At 36.7% G+C, this 19,537-nt stretch overlaps 1 protein-coding gene across 12 annotated transcripts in view; it reads left to right on the top strand.

Annotated features, from left to right (window-relative positions):
* The window catches only part of CAMK2D (calcium/calmodulin dependent protein kinase II delta), a 286,575-nt gene that overhangs the window by 253,229 nt on the left and 13,809 nt on the right, over nucleotides 1-19,537 (top strand). For all 12 annotated transcript variants that reach the window (XM_074341875.1, XM_074341857.1, XM_074341851.1 and 9 more), the window contains 2 exons: nucleotides 14,538-14,613; nucleotides 19,270-19,364. In XM_074341875.1, the coding sequence (XP_074197976.1) occupies nucleotides 14,538-14,613; nucleotides 19,270-19,364 (171 nt within the window). The remainder of the gene's footprint in view (nucleotides 1-14,537; nucleotides 14,614-19,269; nucleotides 19,365-19,537) is intronic.

Below are 19,537 nucleotides of genomic sequence, written 5' to 3' on the forward strand. Positions count from 1 at the left end.
ATTAATTATATTATTTCTGGCCATTCTTTCCGATGAGTAGATATAAGCACAGAGATCCACTATTAAAAGAGTCCATAAATCTAAAGGGACCTGTGTTTTTTATTTTAGCATCAGTGTTTCTACTTTCTAAGCCATTTATTTTGATAAGTGGGTAAACATCTGTAAATGTTAAGACCCACAATATAGAATCCAGCCCATCTATATACATAAACACACATGGAAGCTGCCCAAGTACAGAAAATAAATTAATTTTGGGGTTAAAACTGAAGCCAGGATTTTAAAAAAGCTTTTATTAAGGTAACAGTATTATTTTAACTTGGCATGAATTTTAAACAAGCAGATTATTTTAATTCACTGGGGGTTTTTTTGCCTCCATGGTATCATATAGTAGGCACTCAATAAATAAATGAATTAATTATGAGGTTTTTACATGAAGTTTTGTTTGAATCCTTAAAATTTTTGAGTTCAGAGACATGTTTTATTTTTAATTAAACATAACATATTTTGAGTAATGACTCAGTCTTCCCTCATTAAAATGGATCCTTTCATCCCTGGATGTTTCCAGATATTTTGAAACATTGGCTTACTTTTGAGTGTCTTGATTATCTCTGATGGGAATAAAAGAAAAGTATGCAGACTGTTTTTGACAAAAGTAAAATACCTATTTTTGAAAGGAGCATGTCAATGCAAAATTATTTATACACTTCTCAAGCAAACTATCTGAAGAACCATACATAAAACATTCCTTTTGGAGATTGTGATTACCCAGTTCAGTGTCTCCTCAAAGGGAGACTAACCATCTTGACAGAAGTGAACAGATTAAGTGCGAAAGACCTATTATTTGTTTGTTTTTGAAATAATTCATTATGGGATCATTGGTTTCTTTATTAACATCACTACATGTGGTTGTTTACACTGTGTCTGTCTAGCAAAATACAGATGGCAAATGTTAAGGGGAGAATTTTGGATTTTAGGGATAATTTGAGTAATAGACAAAAACCTATCATCACGTGTGTGTTTTCAGATTTTAAAAGAAGGAAAAGAAAGAAATTCTGCTCCAAAATGTCATTTGTTTCCATTGAACTAGAGAATGTTTTCAGTTGGGAAACACAGCTTGCGGTGGGGATGTCTGTTTTGACTACAGAGGATTTTTGCTCTCTACCTCACCTACTGTACTGAGAAGTATAGTGTTCTAATCAAATGTTGTGTTACATTATATAGAGTTAAGGTGAACAAAAATCTAAAGATACTGCTGAAGAATAGAGAAATGCCTCTGAAAAGGTTAATGGTCTTTAATGACAGAAAAGATAGCTTTACTTTAGAGAGATTGTTGTGATTTTTTTAGAGGTATTTTGACCAATGTAGAAACAGTGTGAGCATATGAGACTGTTTTTAAATTTCTCTTCAAGAAATAGAAGCTCTTCACTTATTACCTTTATAAGTGAAAAAAGAGTAGACCAAGCTGGAACTTACTAATGCTGTTTAAATACATGAACAGTTAAAAACGAAATGGAGCGCTTATTTGTTTGTTATGGAGGATAAAACAAATAATACATTTGCTTGGGATGAATGTGTAGGCTCCTGTATCTGAGTTGGTAAGGTCCTTAAAGTCTGTACTAGAATTTTCTAACGTGAGCAGTGCTGTGAATTGTTGAAGAATTCTCTCTTCGGTGCTTTGTGACGTGTTGTATAATCTCCCTGTGCAAGCGCTAAAGATAACCGTTGTCGGTGTTCCCAGTGGTCTGTCCCCCTGGAACTTCAAGTTTCCAAATGTAGACTGTTAACTACTCATCAGATAACCTGATTGAATGTTCATCTTTTGAATTCAACAAATATAGGGAAAAAAGTATCTCATACTCAAATATGTATCTACCATAAGTTATATTTTATGATAGTTTACATTTATAATACATCCTAGAATAAATGAAAACAACAGTAATATGTTATTAGTTCTGAAATACATAGTTCATAAATTTTCTTATTGCACTTACATTGATTAAAACAAGAATAACTTTCCTGGTCCTGGTCCTGTAAAATTTGGCCAAGATAGTCCAACATGTACTTGTTGACTGGGAACACACACACACACCCCCCTAGAAGTTAGAGTTATGTTTTATGTAGGGACCTTACTGAAAACTATAGCCCTGGAGGCAACCCCTCAGATAGCTCTAAGGAACTGTTCCAAAGATGGAAGAGAGGAGTCAGGATATATAGGAGTTTTTGCTGGGGGAAAAAAAAAAAAGTAGTGGAACATGAAAAGATTTCTGCTAATCACAAAAAAATAGACATCTCAAGTGAATGATTTTAGTGCTTTTCTGTATATAGGATGCAAGAGTCTGGGCTTATTGATGTTATTCCTTTAATATGCGTATTTACTATCTAAGACGAGTGTCCTGTTTTGCTCCATCCTGAATTCCCCTCAGGGTGCACCATTAGGGGCTGTAGTGGCTGATAAATTGATGGCAGCAACATTCATACTTTGCTGAAAATGGCAGGCAATGTTTTTGGTCCGTGTACTTTTAAATTAATTTTTTAAGCAGAATGTAGAGGAGAATATCCCAGAGCTGCACTGGTTATATGGTGCCAGCATGAGGTATCACTTTAATAAAAAGCATTAGCCACGAGAACTCATTTAAGAATTTCTGATCTAATAAGATATCTTCACCCTCCCAAATTAAGCTTTGAAAAATGTAGTAACTAATCACAGAAATGTCTCTTGGTCCTAGGAGTCTCATCACTGCTAACTGTTAAATGCATGGGGACATCAGAAGAGTTACAACGATTCACATCATTTTGTGAATGTGTATATGAGTGTAGTGGAAATGGGAGGTGATTTTCCTCCAAATCTAAGTAAGTCTTGCAAGTCCTGGCAAGCCATTGTAAATTTATCCAGATAACTACTGCCGTGCCTTTTTGATCCATGGTCTGACATCTCAGGCTACAATAATCATCAAATCATCTAAGTTAGCATATAGGCACGTGTATTACATTGAGCCCTGGTCTTGGGGTCCACAATGCCATAGACAAATGCATTATACAATTGACTTATCAAGAGAGTCTATTATTTTTCCCATAATTTTTCAAATTTAAAAAAATTCCTCAGTTATGTTATTTATTCCATAAACTTTTTTTTTCACTAGTTCCCTAATTTCCTTCTGATTGTAGATGCTCTAGCTCTTTCAAACAGTGTACAGATGAGGCTGGGTTCTATGGCGTGTTTTATGAATTGGCCTCTCTTCTTTCCACTTCACTAGTCGTGATGTGCCTTTACAAGTCCCATTCATTGATTCTGGAATGATAGATTGGATAATGATAGACTTTGCAATGAAAGCACAAGCTACTATTTTTGTGGCTGCTGAAGATGCGAATTAGCTAGAAAGTATGGGATTACAAGGACAGCAGACTGCTGCATATCCTTGGGCAGTAGTAAGATCTACTGTGTTATCTTGTCAGTCCCATCAGGGGGGATGGGTCAGAGGGGGACGAGTACTATTTAACACTCATAAAAAAGGGAAATGACATTGTTGAAGTATCTGTGTGATCTGTATAGCAGTGAGTGACAAAACCGTTAGCATCAACTTCATTGAAGCAACACTGAAATATGATCAGGTATGAGAAATACTGAAATATGTTCAGAAACTTGTGTGGACCTGGAAACAAGGGCAAAGACCTTTAAAACTATCATATGGGACTCAGTAAATGTGCAGACAGAATAACATTTTTTTATACTCTAACTGTAGTAAGCCTAGTTGTTTCTCAAAAAACAAAACCAAGGACATCACACTTCAGTTAATTTTGGTGGGTCTTTTTGTTTTTTAGTTTTGCTTTTTGCAGAACGAACAAAGATATATGTTGTTCTGTAGCACAGAGGATATCCTTCTCAGCTATCCTGCGTTCTGATCTGCGGGCACTCGTGAAGCCAAGAGTTCAGTTATTCAGGAATGTATAGTTCTAAATAAATGTACCCAAGCATACATTGAATTCTTTTTCTTTAAACTCAAATTTTATACTTTTGATAAAGGAATAGGTTGTTTAAAAGAAACTAATTATAAGCTAAACAACAGCAATAGAAATCATTGAAAAAAATAAAAGCCTACACTCACGACTGCACAGGATTATTTTATACTGCTGGCTATTTATACTGAAGGACAGAGCATTAACACACTGATGGTTTTGTTTTGTTTTTTTTATTGAAGTACAGTCAGTTACAATGTGTCCATTTCTGGTGTACAGCACAATGTCTCAGTCATTCATATACATACCTATATTCATTTTCATATTCTTTTTCATTAAAGGCTATAATAAGGTATTGAACATAGTTCCCTGTGCTATACAGAAGAAACTTTTTTAAAATCTATTTTTATATATAGTGGCTAACATTTGTAAATCTCAATTTATCCCTTCCTACCTCCTTTTCCCGGTAACCATAAGATTGTTCACTATGTCTGTGAGTCTGTTTTTGTTTCATAGATGAGTTCATAATGTCCTTTTTTTCCTTAGATTCCAGATTAGAATGATATAATATGGTATTTTTCTTTCTCTTTCTGGCTTACTTCACTTAGAATAACAATCAGTAGGTCCATCCATGTTGCTGCAAATAGCATTATTTTATTCTTTTTATGGTCGAGTAGTATTCCATTGTATAAATATACCACAACTTCTTTTTCCAATCATCTGTCAATGGACATTTAGATTGCTTCTATGTTTTGGCTATTGTATATATATAGTGCTGCTGTGAACATTGGGGTGCATGTATCTTTTCAAATTAGAGTTCCCTCCAGATATATGCCCAGAAGTGGGATTACTGGATCATATGATAAGTTTATTTTTAGTTTTTTTGAGGAGTCTCCATACTGTTTTCCATAATGGCTATACCAAACTACGTTCCCACCAGCAGTGTAGGAGGGTTCCTTTTTCTCCACATCCTCTCTAGCGTTTATGGTTTGTGGACTTTCGAATGATGGCCATTCTGACTGGTGTGAGGTGATGCCTTATTGTAGTTTTGATTTGTGTTTCTCTGATAATTAGCGATATTGAGCATTTTTTTCCTGTGCCTATTGGCCATTTGTATGTCTTCATTGGAGAATTGCTTGTTTAGGTCTTCTGCCCATTTTTGGATTGGCTTGTTTGTATTTTTTTGTTATTAATTTGTATGAGCTGTTTATATATTTTGGAAATTAAGCCTTTGACAGTTGCATCATTTGCAAATATTTTCTCCCATTTCGTAGGTTGTCATTTTCTTTTGCTTATGGTTTCCTTTGCTGTGCAAAAGCTTCTAAGTTTAATTAGGTTCCATTTGTTTATTTTTGCTCTTATTTCTATTGCCTGGGTAGACTGCCCAAGGAAAACATTGCTAAGATTTATGTCAGAGAATGTTTTGCCCATGTTTTCTTCTAGGAGATTTATCATGTCTTGTCTTATGTTTAAGTCTTTAAGAAATTTTGAGTTTATTTTTGTGTATGGAGTGATGGAGTGTTCTAACTTCATTAATTTACATACTGCTATTCAGTTTTCCCAGCATCACTTGCTGAAGAGACTGTCTCTTCTACATTGTATATTCTCATCTCCTTTGTCAAAGATTAATTGACCATAGGTCTGTGGGTTATTTCTGGGCTCTCTGTTCTGTTCTAGTGATCCATGTGTCTGTTTTTATACCAATACCAGACTGTTCTGATTGCTGTAGCTCTGTAGTGTTGTTTGAAGTCTGGGAGGGTTATTCCTCCAGCTTTGTTCTTTTTCTTCAATAATGCTTTGGCAATTCTGGGCCTTTTGTGATTCCATATAAATTTTAGGATTGTTTGTTCTAGTTCTGTGAAAAATGTCCTGGATAATCTGTTAGAGATTGCATTAAATTCATAGATTGCCTTGGGCAGTATGGCCATTTTAACAATATTGATTCTTCCAATCCAAGGACATGGGATAGCTCTCCATTTCTTTAAGTCATCTTTAATTTCATTAATCAATGTTTTATAGTTCTCCATGTATAAGTCTTTCACTTCCTTGGTCAGATTTATTCCTAAGTATTTTACTGTTTTGGATGCGATTTTAAAGGAGATTGTTTCTTTGTTTTCCTGCTAATTCATTGTTAGTGTAAAGAAATACAACAGGTTATTGTATGTTAATCTTGTATCCTGCTATCTTGCCAAATTCTTTTATCAGCTCTAGTAGTTTTTGTGTGGAACCTTTAGGGTTTTACATATATAGTACCATGTCATCCACATATAGTGACAATTTTATGTTTTCTTTTCTGATTTGGATCCTTTTTATTTCTTTTTCTTGCCTGACTACTGTTGCCAGGACTTCCAAGTCTGTGTTGAATAGAAGTGGTGAGAGTGGGCATCCTTGTCTTGTTCCAGATTTTACAGTGGGAAGGCTTTCAGCTTTTCACCGTTGAGTACTATGCTGGCTGTAGGTTTACTATAAATAGCTTTCATTATGTTGAGATATGTTCCCTCTAGACCCACTTTGGTAAGAGTTTTTATCATAAATGGGTGTTAAATTTTATCAAATGCTTTTTCTGCATCTATTGAGATGATCATGTGGTTTTCGTCTTTTCTTTTGTTGATGGACGTTTACTTTTGACCTGGAAGATACATGCCCTCTTTTGGCTAATATCATGTAAAATTGATTAGAGGGGTTAGTTGTAATCATTACAGTTCCAGGATTTGTGGGAAGCTGGAATTCCCTCATGACAAAACAAAATCCCCCCAAAAAGGCAAAAAAGAACTTTCCAAATATTTAAAAATCCTAAGTCTCACCATCTCTTTTCCAAGTCTGTTTTTTATTTTCTTTTGAGAAAATAGTTTTGACCATCTCCTTGGTTCTGCAATGGAAAAGATAGACCCTTTGAGAGTGCTTAGGTTTTTCTTGTCATGCAGAAGTTTACAAACCTGATCCCAGGAGACTACAATTCTAATTTTAAATTTAAGCAGTGGATGGGAATTGTTGAACCATCTAAAATCTTTTTTTCTTCCATGTCATCAACTCTTAACTGGAAGTGGTACCACACCTATCTGATTCATGAAACATCTTAATACTTAAAATACTCAGTGGCATTCATAATGTTGTGCTATTTCTAGCTTCTGCAAATCAACTAAGGGTAGCAGAACGGTTACCCTGTTATTTTAAGGTGGCTGGGCTGGATTCTTTCATATCAGTAAATGTTCTATATAATGATAGGTAGCTTCTTTAGACTCTGAAACTTTTATTTAAGTCATTTTTAATGAAAATATTTGAAGTACACATCCTTTAATTTTTTTAAAAATGTCAGTATTTTGTTTTGTGTTCAGATGCAGAGTCATTTTAGTAATGACACAGATGTATTTTGTAACCCAGTAATATCTTCACAAACTTTTTAAAAAGTTCTAAACCTATTTTCACTTACACTAAATGATCCCAATTCCAGGCTTCTCTGTTGTTAAGTATTTGTTACTCATTTACTGTCAGGCCGGAGCCATTTAACAAGGCCAAGACTAATACTGCCTGTCCCCAGTTAACGATTTATGCTTTGAAACTGAGTGGTTAGTCTTTATACAGCAAAGTACAAAGGTGGCTTAAATAATTTATCTTCTAAGTCTTGAGGGCCTCTAACGATTAAAGGGCTGAAATGTTGGTGCTGTTGAACAGGTGGCTTCTGGATAAGTGAGCTTTACAATGATTTCTTGAAAGCAGTCTTGAATAGAAGTTTGGTAATTTCTGGGTGTCATCTTTGAATAAAATTTTAATGGATTATTAAACCAATCAACTTCAGTATCTTTGATGGCTTTGATTTCAAAGCCAAAATAATGGAAATTAATCTCCCAAATGTTAACTAATATATCAAACAAGTGAAATAAAAATTGTCACTAGGAAACAAGCTGTGTAATTGCACAGGAAACTAAACATAGCTGAGTTGATTAGGTACCTTTTTCTGTAAAACTTCACGAGCATAAAAATGACCTAATTTGTAAATTTGCCTAAGATAATAACTATTCATAAGAGTTATTTTTGTTAATGGCAGCATAGAAAAAGACAATAAAACCACGGGATACTCAGTTTTGTGAAATTGGTATAATAATTAATTACAACTCTAGCTCAGTAATTAAGTCATCAGTCACCTTGCCAGAGAAAGTTCAAAGGCATTTAGGTGGTTCATTTAAGTTTATGATTTCAGAATATTGAATTAGGCACTGTGGGCTGGAAAGGATCATAGATTAATGAATTAAGCAGCAGATGGCACCTCAGCGAAATAAAGCTCCCACCCTGGCACAGCTTCTAAATTTGCTGGGTGACTTGAGCAAGTCACTTAACCTCCCTGTCCTTCAAATCTCCAGCAGCCAAGTACCCAATAACTCTGAGAAACGGAAAAGTAGTAGTTAAATTAAATGGAACAAATATCGACAGAGTAAATTAGTAGAATTGCTAAACTAAGATGCTACACCTAAAAAAAAAAAAGCTAAACAAGTGTTTTAATTGTGCAACTTTTGATGGCTGAAGAAGTAAATCTTTAGGCACAGTTCACTAAATGATTTCAATATTCTGTACTCTGCTAACATTGTTGTGAATATCAATTTGCATGTATAAATTCAGTTTGTTTCCTAGCCCAGGTTTCATTGCAGATTTCAATGAATAAGTTTTGTTATTAAATACGTTCACCTCAACAAACTAATAAATTCAAAATCTGAACAAAGATTCAGAAAAAGCCCAAGCTCAAATAACTTGGATCTTTCTCTCCCCTCAACTCTCTTGAAAAGAAATGATAAGTTTAAACATAGACTAGATATGCCTCGTTTATCTTTCTAGACCTACACAGATTACTCCACCATCCGAAATACTGTGGCCTAATGTATATGGTGGTCATTCTGCTGCTTTTGAGAGACACAGGGTCCGTGAGTGCCTTTCCAGTTAGTATAATCACCTCCACTGCTCTCAGAAGTGAACATCATCACCTGTATATTTGGCGTTTATCTAATGTTTTAAAATGTACACAGTACTTTATATACATTGTCTCTCCATGTATTTATTTATTCGTATGTGCGTGCATTTACAGACATTCACCCAGTACGAGGTGTTGAAGGTAGAAAGTGGTCAAGTTCTGTGAACATCCCATGATACTGTTACAGTAGGACTGCAGTGAGATCAAATAGCTGCGTCCAGAATGTCCATACAGAAGAGGTGACATTGGAGCACAGTAGTGAAGACTTCCGGACAGATGAGGGAGAGTTTCCAGGCAGAAGGACTGGTGAGAGGAAAGGCACAGAATTATCAATGAGCCAGGACTAGCTGGGAAAGAGGGAGCTCCCTCAGCGTGGCTGTAGAATGGGTTATGTGGGAGCCCTGGGAGGAAAGAAGTGTCAGGAGATGATGCTGGAAAAATACAGTAGGAAGACCTTTAAAGAACCAACAAACAAACAAGTGTGGGCTTTAGCTTCCAGAGCTGGGGAGTGGCCTGGCCAGCTCTGTCCTATAGAGAGATGATTCTGTGGCAGTGAGGAGTGGAGGGGGTGCTAGGGGAGGGGATGGGAGGAGACCTCAGGGCAGGAGGGTTAGGAACTTCTGAGAGCCTGAATCAGAGCAGTGGCAGCTAGGAAGAAATGGATCCGAGAAAGATCTGAATGAGTGAAGAGGAGCTGGTGATCAATTGTTCAACTGAAAGGAGACATCAAGGATTTGGGCGTAGGTAACTGAGTAGATTACGATGCCAGGACAACAGGGGATGTTTAGACTGCAGTTAGAAAAATGAACTTGGATCCCAGAAAGATTTCAGGCCAGTGACAGAGATTTGACAGCCTTCAGTATATGGTCAAAGCTAGAGGAATAAATGAGATTACCCAGAGCAGCAAAACAAACGATTAAGAGGCTGAAGACATACCCTGTAACTACTAAGACAACACTGTAACTACTAAGGGCAAACTGTATGACTCATGGATGACTGGATGTGGGACTAAGTAGAGAGTAGAGTCCAGAGAAGCCCAAAGTTTAGAGCTAGCCAACTGGTAAATGGTGGTTCTGTTAGAACAATTAGGAAAAATGAGGTCAGGAGGAGAAAGGAATTTGATGGACAGGTTTAGACAAGTTGAAAATATTTTCTTTCTTTGTCAGTAAAGAATTAGGCATGCTGCTTTATACTTCCAATGTTTCCATTTATCTATCAGTGTGTATTTCTTAAAAGCTCTCTGACCATCACCAAAAAATGTGGTATCGTGTTGGAAAGGCTGTTGGATGGGGAGTCAGAAAGCACTTGAGCTCGTTTTGGATCCACTACTCATTCATGTATTTATGGGACATTTACTCTATGCCCTGTACTATGCTAGATGCAGGTTGTGATGGTGAGAGTTTACGAAATAATAGAGAAAACTGATCAAATACACACAAGTGTGTAAATATAAGTGTACCAAGTGCTTTTGAACAGCAAGTGTAGGAGACGTGAACTTCTAACACAGGGACCTCTCCTAAAATGAGAGTCTGACTAGGCTTTTGTGAGAAATAAAAGTTGAGCTGAAATCTGATAAAGAAATGGAGGCAAAGATAGGGGACACTTTTTCAAGAAGAGAGGATGGCCATGGGAAGAGTTGGCCATAGGAGGAAGCTCAGTCATTTTGAATTGCTGAGGGAAGACACATGGGTGGGGTGTGGTGGATAAAGTAAAACAGCCTTTAAGCGAGTCTGGTTAAGATTATACTGGTTTCATATAGCCCCTCCTCAGATGCTTGTTCTGGACAAGAAATGATGGGTGCCTGTGTATCAGAGTGATGGTGATGAGAAAAGAAGTAGACTAATGGGTGAGGTATTTAAAAGGCAAACTCAACAGAACTTAGAAGATTGGATTGGGTTGGGTGGGATGAGGGAGTTGAAAATGATTCTCAGGCTTCTCCCTGGCTTGTGCGACTGGCCATTCACCAAGAAGGAGGTCCCTGGAGGAGGAGATAGAAGTTCACATGCTCAGTTTAGGGGCTGTTGGGTTCAGGATGCATATGAAACATCCACATGGAGATTCCAAAATGGGCAGTGACATGCAAATCTAGAGGAAAGGTCTAGAAAGGAGGTGACAGTTTGGGAGTCACTGGTATATTGACAGCAACTTAAAACCGGTACAGACAGAACCATAGGGATAACTGCGCGTGATAAGAGGACCTCGAATCGAGCCCTCTCTAGGAATTTAAAGGTAGAGAAAAATAACATGTAAATGGAAGTGAGGTCATGTGATCAGAAAGTTGATAAGAAAAGCTGGAGAGAAGTGAAAGGAGAGTATTTCGAGATGGAGGAAAGGAGTAGTGAGCACTCAGCCTTCGGGCATTGCCTGTACCCACACTTCTCCGATCACCAGCATTGGTCTGCGTATCTCAGAGAATCCTTGTGCCGCTCGGATCTGATAATGCTTGAGAAATGTTGAAATCTATCAATTATTTTATTACACAGTCACTCTCAGTTCCCAGGGTTTTTTGTTTTAAACACTGGGACCATTCATACTCTTATCTTCCTCTTCCAGGCTTCTTTAGAACAATAAAAGAGCCAAAAAAAATAAGAATTTGAACATGACCATGTTTCCAACTCTTTGCAGAATTGCAAGGGAAGTAACTTCACTCAGAATCTGGAGTTACCCTCCAACTTGTTTTCTCTCCTGCCTTTCCCTCGGGAACCTGGAAGTCCTCAGAATCTACTTGGGGACCTGTGGGTATAGGCTTGAGACCTCAGTTCTGTAAATAAAACTACTTAGTCATCAGTTCCCTGTGATTAAATGGCCAGCCGTGAGCTAGAAGCTTCTGGTATTCAGGGAACGCCTGACGGGTACACTCCTCCCTCACCTTAAGTATAATTAGTGACACATCAAACGCTCTCCCCACTTTGGCTCTGGAGTGGCCACTACTTGATGTTCAGGAAGAGGGAAGGCAGAATGACAGCGGCCCCTCCCCACAGAACATAGGCAGCCGGACTCCTAGCCCAGGGATCATCCCTCCACCTCACTGCTCATGAGAGGAGGTCTCGTTGGCATCAGACCCTGAGTCTTCCCTCTCAGTCACTGTGGCAGCAGCTCCAACCACAAAAGAAATATCTGCAGATGATTCATTTCCAGCCTTCTGCTCTCCTTTGAAGAGTCAGCTGTCATGTGCTGCCCTGACTCACTCCAGCTCCTTTGCTCCAGGGGAACGAGCACTCTAAAGATTCCTGAGTTCCAGGCCCTTCCTGAGCCAAGAGAGTCACGTTGTTTCGATGATGACGCAGCACAGAAGCATCCTGGCTACTGCCTGTTTGCTGTCCTGCCAGCTCAAGCACTGTTGTCTCTAAACGGAAGAACTAATAAGGCAATGTGTGTCGCTTTGATCTTGCAGGACAAAAATTAAGCCAGTTGGAGGATGTAGACGGTTGAAGAGCTAATGAGTATTTCCACAGTGCTTCTTCAGAGAATGAGATGAGTGAGATGTAGCCGTGGCCACCCAATGTTTCTAAGTCCTTATTATGCTTAAGAAGGAATCCAGAGACTTTCAGAAACTTCAGAAAGTGACCCTGCACTTTTCACACACTGTGAACTGAATCTTCGCCTAATGAAGCTCTCCAAAGGACAATGATCTTATGTTCATTTTTTCCTTTGTTTTTAAAAAAATTGACATTGTTTTCTAAACATGAGTTTTTTCCTCTTAGCCAGATAACATCCTAAGAAACCTCTTAGTTTTAAACAAGGACTTAATGCAAGGAGGAAGTTTTGGTAGTCACATTTTCCTAATCTCATTTTCTGAGCTCCTCTACACGTGGGTCCTTTATATTCCAGAATTGGGTCAGCTGTCATGCGTTTTTGCCAAATGCTCATACTGTTGAGGCCACACACAGATGAATCACTTACTGCCTAACTAAATTAGCCATTGGCATTCACCCCATTACAGAATTATTCCCTGCCACTACTGCTGTCAGTATATTTTGATGTTGGATATATTATATTCATTTATCAAATAAGCATGGGCAAGAAATGTTTTAGGTGTGTATAGGAGGTAAGAAATCCTATGTTGTATTTTTTTGCAAATATAGATGAAATCATGTAGCTAAACATGAAATCTCATCTATATGGTAAATTTTTTTTTTTATATTTTCGATCCTGACACTGTCAGCAACCATTTTATGGACAAACCATATTTTAAAATGTAGTCTAATATAGTCTTAATGAAGTCATTTATTTTAAATAAGGAATATCATAACCTGGGTAACTTGGAGTTTTGAAAGTGAATATAAACATTTAAGTTTGTGGTTAAGAATCTGTGTAAGAAAGATCATATTCATTAAAAACACAACTGGTTGCCTTTAATCAATGACAAACTAAAACCAGACCTCAGCTTTTTCTATGATGAAGGTAGCCTCACTGCCCCACTAAGATAGAATGGAAATAACATTTTGTGATTACTCCTAATTTATTTCCAAGTATTATGACATTCTAAAAACAAAATCCAATGAAATTTAGTTTTTAAAATTTCATACATTTATTTCATTGTTAAGAGAATAGTGTTCTGAAATTAAAAAAGGTTATCAGTATCACTTGATCAAATTTACAGACTTATCAAGCATCTATTTTATTAAAGACATTGGATAAAGCTTTTTGAAGGATACAAAAAAAAATGATATGTTATTTACCTCCAGGGAGCTTTTAATTTAACTAGTAAGACAGATTACACAAAGTTCAGTAACAATTTAAAACAGTAATTCAGTTGAACCAGAGAAGTTGTCATGGTATGTAGCATATGCTTTATTACCCTGTGAATGATATGAGAGAGGCATTCAAGAAAGAGAAGGAACACTTGAAGCATTTGTAATCAGAAAAGAATTTACTGAATAGGTGGGATTTGAACTAAGCCAACTATTAATAATTTTGCCAGTTGTGGGCTAGGAGTAGAAACAAATCATATCTGGTGTTGGAGTTGACAGCTACACGGGAGGGCTTCCCTCTATATCCACAGCATTGATTCCTACGTTGCTTTTCCAGTCTACAGTTTCCGGAGGCCATTTGTCTAAGTATGAAGGCAATTACAGTGTTGGCATCTGCTTTTGTAGTTAGTTGAGCTGAACAGTTTAAAAAACAACAACATTTATATGAAGTTAAATGTCTCAATGCAAGATATCAGCTGTATTGTGAAGATAGACATATTAGTAGAGTGATACTTTAAGATTATCATTTTTAATAACATTTGTTAATGGTAAAAAAAAAGAATGTTCATAAGCCCAATCATGTTGATAAAGGTAATAAGAACTAATTTTTAAAAATATGGCCTTGACTTTCTGGGTGACTGTGGTTTTCTAACAAAGGGAGGGTCACGGCACTTCCCCACATGAACGTGCTCAGGCATCACCTATGTGCCCTGTTAAGTGCAGATTCTTAATCTGTAGGTCTGGAGTAGGACCTGAGAATCCGTGTTTCTGCCAGGCTCCCAGAAGAGGCAGCTCATGTTGATCTGTGTGCTTTGAGCAGCAAGATTGTAGTGAGAATAACACCAAGCTTCCACAAGGGATGTATTAGACTATTATTTTATAGAGCTTTTGCCTTTTATTCTCACCCAATTCTTTGTCTTTGCCTTTAGCACGAAAGCAAGAGATTATCAAAGTCACTGAGCAGCTGATCGAAGCTATCAACAATGGGGACTTTGAAGCTTACACGTGAGTAGAGGCACATTTCTTTTGCTTTCACACACATAACAAGTTATTTTCTATAAGAATTCATTCTTCCGTGTACCTGAATTCATGTGTATCTAACCCCAGCTTTGGTATGTCTACAATAGCTTCATTTCAAGGTATAAATGACCTAAGTGCCATAGGAGAGAAATGAATGTATTTAAGATTTCAGAGAAAACAAGACTTCTGATAGGAGGATGGGGGTTTTTTTGGTCAACGTGCAAAAGCATAACCCCCTGCACCTCCACGTGAGAGAGGCATTCCAAGCAGAGCAGTCCATAAAAGTCGAGACACACGGACCAGGAAAGCACATAAAAAGTGCATTTTGGTTTAAGGGATGTTTTCCCTCGCAGTTCTGCCCTGGTGATGGGACAGCAAAAGAGATTAGGAGGCAACATCCGGCTGTCTTTTCCTCTTCAGCCAGCACAGCTCAGCTTTATCCTCATCTCTTTATAAGTTTGTCTCTTAACCTAAAAATTTTATTTAAAGAGAAACAGGTCTAATGTTAAAGTTTATAAACTACTGGACCATAGGTATATAAAGGCAATCACTTTGATCAAATAAAAATAAATCATTCAAATAAATAGAGCACAGAGACATCACACAAAGGATGTGGGTCAACAAGGTAGCTGTTTGGGTGGAGATAAAAATCAGTTCTCAACATTCCCCTTAGACCATACACCTGAGTTCATCTTAAATGAAGGAGTTAAATGCAAAAAAAAAAAGGAGATTGAATCTGATCTCTGGGGTTAGAAAGATCTAACTTTAAAAGCAGGGGAAAGACTTAAAAATGAGAAGGTAAAATGATTAGAATACCTAAAACTTACACACTTGAATTTTTTAAAAGCCAAAATAAAACTAAGAGACAAAGAATAAACAGGAAAGTATTTGTGAAACCTGTCAAAAGTTCACTTATATTGAGAAGATAAGATTAAAAAGTGGAAAAATAGGTAAAGGAGATGAACTATTAGGAAAAGAGGAAATATAAATGACAAGTAAACGACTGAAAGCACCTTCATGCCCACCAGTTCAGGGTATGCAGGTCTGAGGGGAGGAGCGTTTTCTGCGGATCCAGTCAGGGATAAAAGCTCTGCAGATGACTAGAGTGCTGCAGACACGGCAGGACGTGGCTCCTCCACCACCTGACAGAGTGTAAACGGGGCGAGCTTTCAGGGTAGGGGTGGAGGCAAGGCTTTGGGGCACAGTTATTATATACCAGCAAATGTCTATAAAGTTTCGGATTATTACTATAACCCTAAAAATTTAACGTGAGCATGGACTTTGAGTTTAAAACGTGGAGAAAAATTATGAACAAAGATATTAATGGAAACAACATTCAAAACAGTGAAAAACCGTAAGCAACTTATATGTCCAATACTATTAAGGAACCAGCACACCACAGATTAACATTAATTAACCTGTGGTGTGTTTGGTACCGAGGATGTTTAAGCAGAGTTCCTAGCCATCTGGCAAAATGCTTGTGAGTGTTCACTGAAGATAAAGGATACAAATATTCCAACTACATAGGAGAAAATATAAAAATGGAATGAGCTATGTCAAATTAGTTTTTTAAAAGAAAAAGAGATGTTGCCTCTGAGAGATGAAATTGTGTGGTTTCTTTCCTGCTTCTTTCCAAGTTTTATGTAACAAGAAGATACTATGTTTATCATCAGTTACAAATAGATAACCAAATATTTTAAAAAATATGGAAGAGAGTAACTGAATGTAAGAACTAAATTAAATCCAGGACTGCTTCTTATAAATTAACGTGTGTGCAAATACAAACACAGGCACATACACATGTATGTGTTTGTGTGTATCGATTCTTTAATATGACCTAATAAAAGTATACTTAGAATGAAAGAAATAGTAAGAAATGGAGTTTAAAAGAAAACTCTTTGCTGTCAGAGAATTAATCAGTTAAACAGTTATTAAAGAGTTGTTTAGAATTCTGTGCCATAGGACCTCTTTTATCCTTTTTGCTGATACAACTTTGTTAGACCCATATGATTCTTTAAACAATACACTTTTAATTTTTTTAAATAGTTAAACTGTAACAATTTAATTGCTAGAAAATTCTGCAGTCATTAAGGAAGAATACCAAAAAGGAAAACCTTGAACTATTTCCTTTTTTTAATTTTTATTTTTTAATACCTTTATTGTGATATGGTTCCTGTACAGTAAACTACACATATTTCAGATGTACACTTTGATGAATTTTGATCATAATACACTTTTTAAAAAAATCTCCTTTCGCACTAGCATTCCCCTGTGGAGTGGTAGAAAGTGTGTTTTGTTGGTGTTGTTAGCCAGGCAAAAGTGGTGAAATACAGCATTTCCCATATTCTCAATTTAAAATAGGGTATTTTAAACAATGTGATTCCTTGGAATCACATCAGCTCACTAACTCCTTTGCCTGTAATCTGGCTCGATTTTGTACACTCAGGCCCATGGGTAATCCAAGAGGACCTTCCATCTGGGAGCTTTTGGGGTTGGTGAATGTACTGGTACAGCTCTGTCAGCTGGCCCTGAGCACACCTGTTCAGAGCACTCACACCCCCGTGTCAGGTGGCAGCTTTGTGAATCTTTTATTAATTCAAAGCCTGTTATAGGAGAGAGAGAGAGACACACATACATTACTTACATACAAACATAGAAAGAACACAGTAACAGGTTTTCAAGTATATTGACTCTTGATGGCTAGGTAAAATGATTCATCATAGTACAATGATTCTTGTATGATTTTGGTGCTGATGTAAAGTAGTAATAAATTTTGATTCTCCAATGTTGACAACCAAAAGTCATATTTATAGACGAAGTAATAGCCACTGGCAGAATAAATTCCTGTTACCATAGGAACACCGTTCTTCCCATTTTGCTACTTAGAAAGCGATTATATATATTTAACTTTCAGCTTTAATACCTGCCCACCAGGAAGTTTAAAATCCCTACCCACTCCCACCCCACCCTTTTCTAAGGCTTTCTTTACCACAATGAATAACTACTGTGATTTTTTATTTTAGAAGTATTTTCTACTTTAAAAGTGTTCTTAAAAAATATCAGTTCCACATTCTATGAACCATACTTTCAAGAACCATAATGAGTGAGCCTTCTGAAACTTGTATTTCTGTTGAACAATGAAAACGTTTTGCCTCCCAAATGGGGAATTTCCACATGAAATTAGATGTAGCCCCACCAAATTAATAAGCAATCCAAAATCTTCCAGCATGTATTCCTTTTATCTGACCTTGTGAATTTCCACTAATTCTTCAAATCCAGATTTTATGTCACCTTCTCTAAAATGCCTACCCTGATCACCACAGGCGCCAAGATACATTTTCTCCTCTCTTTTCCATGAGATTTATACGCCCATCCAGTCCTTGCATCAGGCAACTCACATCTTTCCCCAAACACCCTCTACTGTTGTATTCACTGCCCTCCTCCTGCCTTCCACACACCTGGAAAACTCCTACTCATTCCTAAAAACCTGGCTCAAATTTTCTTTCTCTCGTAAATCTTCCCTGTCCTATATATAAGTAGTCTGGTTCTTGAGCACTTTGTATTTATTGCTTTTCCAGTATTAATTGTTGTGTTACAGGTGTTTCAAAGAATCTCTACTATATAGTAAATGTTTAACAAATCTTTGTTGAATGAATTTCTCCAAAGAAAGCCCATTGGCTTTCTCTGAATATTTAAAATGGTGTATCTCTTGAATCATATTTCTAGGATTGAAAAGAAAACTAATGTGCATTTGAATCCCTCATGAGTTTTATTTTAAAAGTTAATGAAACTTGTGTTTGAGGTTTATTTACATCTTGCAGACACTGCCAGAAGGTGTAGGATGTGATACCTGCCTTCAAGTCAGTCATGTGTAGATGTGTGACATGAATGTAGTGGTGTCAAAAATTATTCCAGAAGTATTTAATTTCAGAGCCAAAGTTGACTTTATAGGGCTTCGAGAGTGACTTCGACTTGGAGAGCATTTTAAAAATAATAAACTTACAACCACCAGAAAACTGAGGAATTAGAAAAACTGGGGAAAGACTAGAGAATTCAACTTGGAAATTAAAAAGTAGAAATTTTTAAAAGGAAACTCCTAAAATATATTGTAGATTATCATCTGCTGGAGCTGGTTTATTATCTTGCCCCTATCTGAAGTCTCCTCAAAATTATTTTTTTAAATTGAAGTACAGTCAGTTTCAATGTATCAATTTCTGGTGTACAGCATGAGTGTCCCAATTATGTATATATTTGTTTTTATAATCTTTTTCATTAAAGGTTATTACAAGATATTGAATATAGTTCCCTGTGCTATACAGAAGAAACTTTTTAAAATCTATTTTTATATACAGTGGCTGACATTTGCAAAACTAAAACTCCCAAATATATTCCTTCCCATCCCTTTTTCCCCGGTAACCATAAGATTGTTTACTATGTCTGCGAGTCTGTTTCTATTTTATAGGTAAGTTCAGGTCTGCTCCCCATCCCATGTTGCTAAGGCCTGTGATAGAAATGTTGTATTAGTGTTGTTTTTTTTTTAAATTCTTTCCACCACTGACTGCTTGGTAAGTAAGAATGGACATGTGAGAAACAGCAAAATACATTAACTCATTTATTATTTTCATTATTTTTTTCTTATAGAAAAATCTGTGACCCAGGCCTTACTGCTTTTGAACCTGAAGCTTTGGGGAATTTAGTGGAAGGGATGGACTTTCATCGATTCTACTTTGAAAATGGTACATTTACTCTAAATTTAATAACATGCCTTTTCCAACTGCTCTTTGAATTTCTCCCAAATTTGCAGATTCTTTGGTTCTTTTCTTTTTTGTTTTTAATATATTTTATTGAAGTATAGTCGGTTTACAATGTTGTGTCAATTTCTGGTGTGTAGCATAATGCTTTAGTCATA

Source organism: Camelus bactrianus, chromosome 2 (genome assembly GCF_048773025.1).
Source record: "Camelus bactrianus isolate YW-2024 breed Bactrian camel chromosome 2, ASM4877302v1, whole genome shotgun sequence".
NCBI classification, from domain to species: Eukaryota; Metazoa; Chordata; class Mammalia; order Artiodactyla; family Camelidae; genus Camelus; species Camelus bactrianus.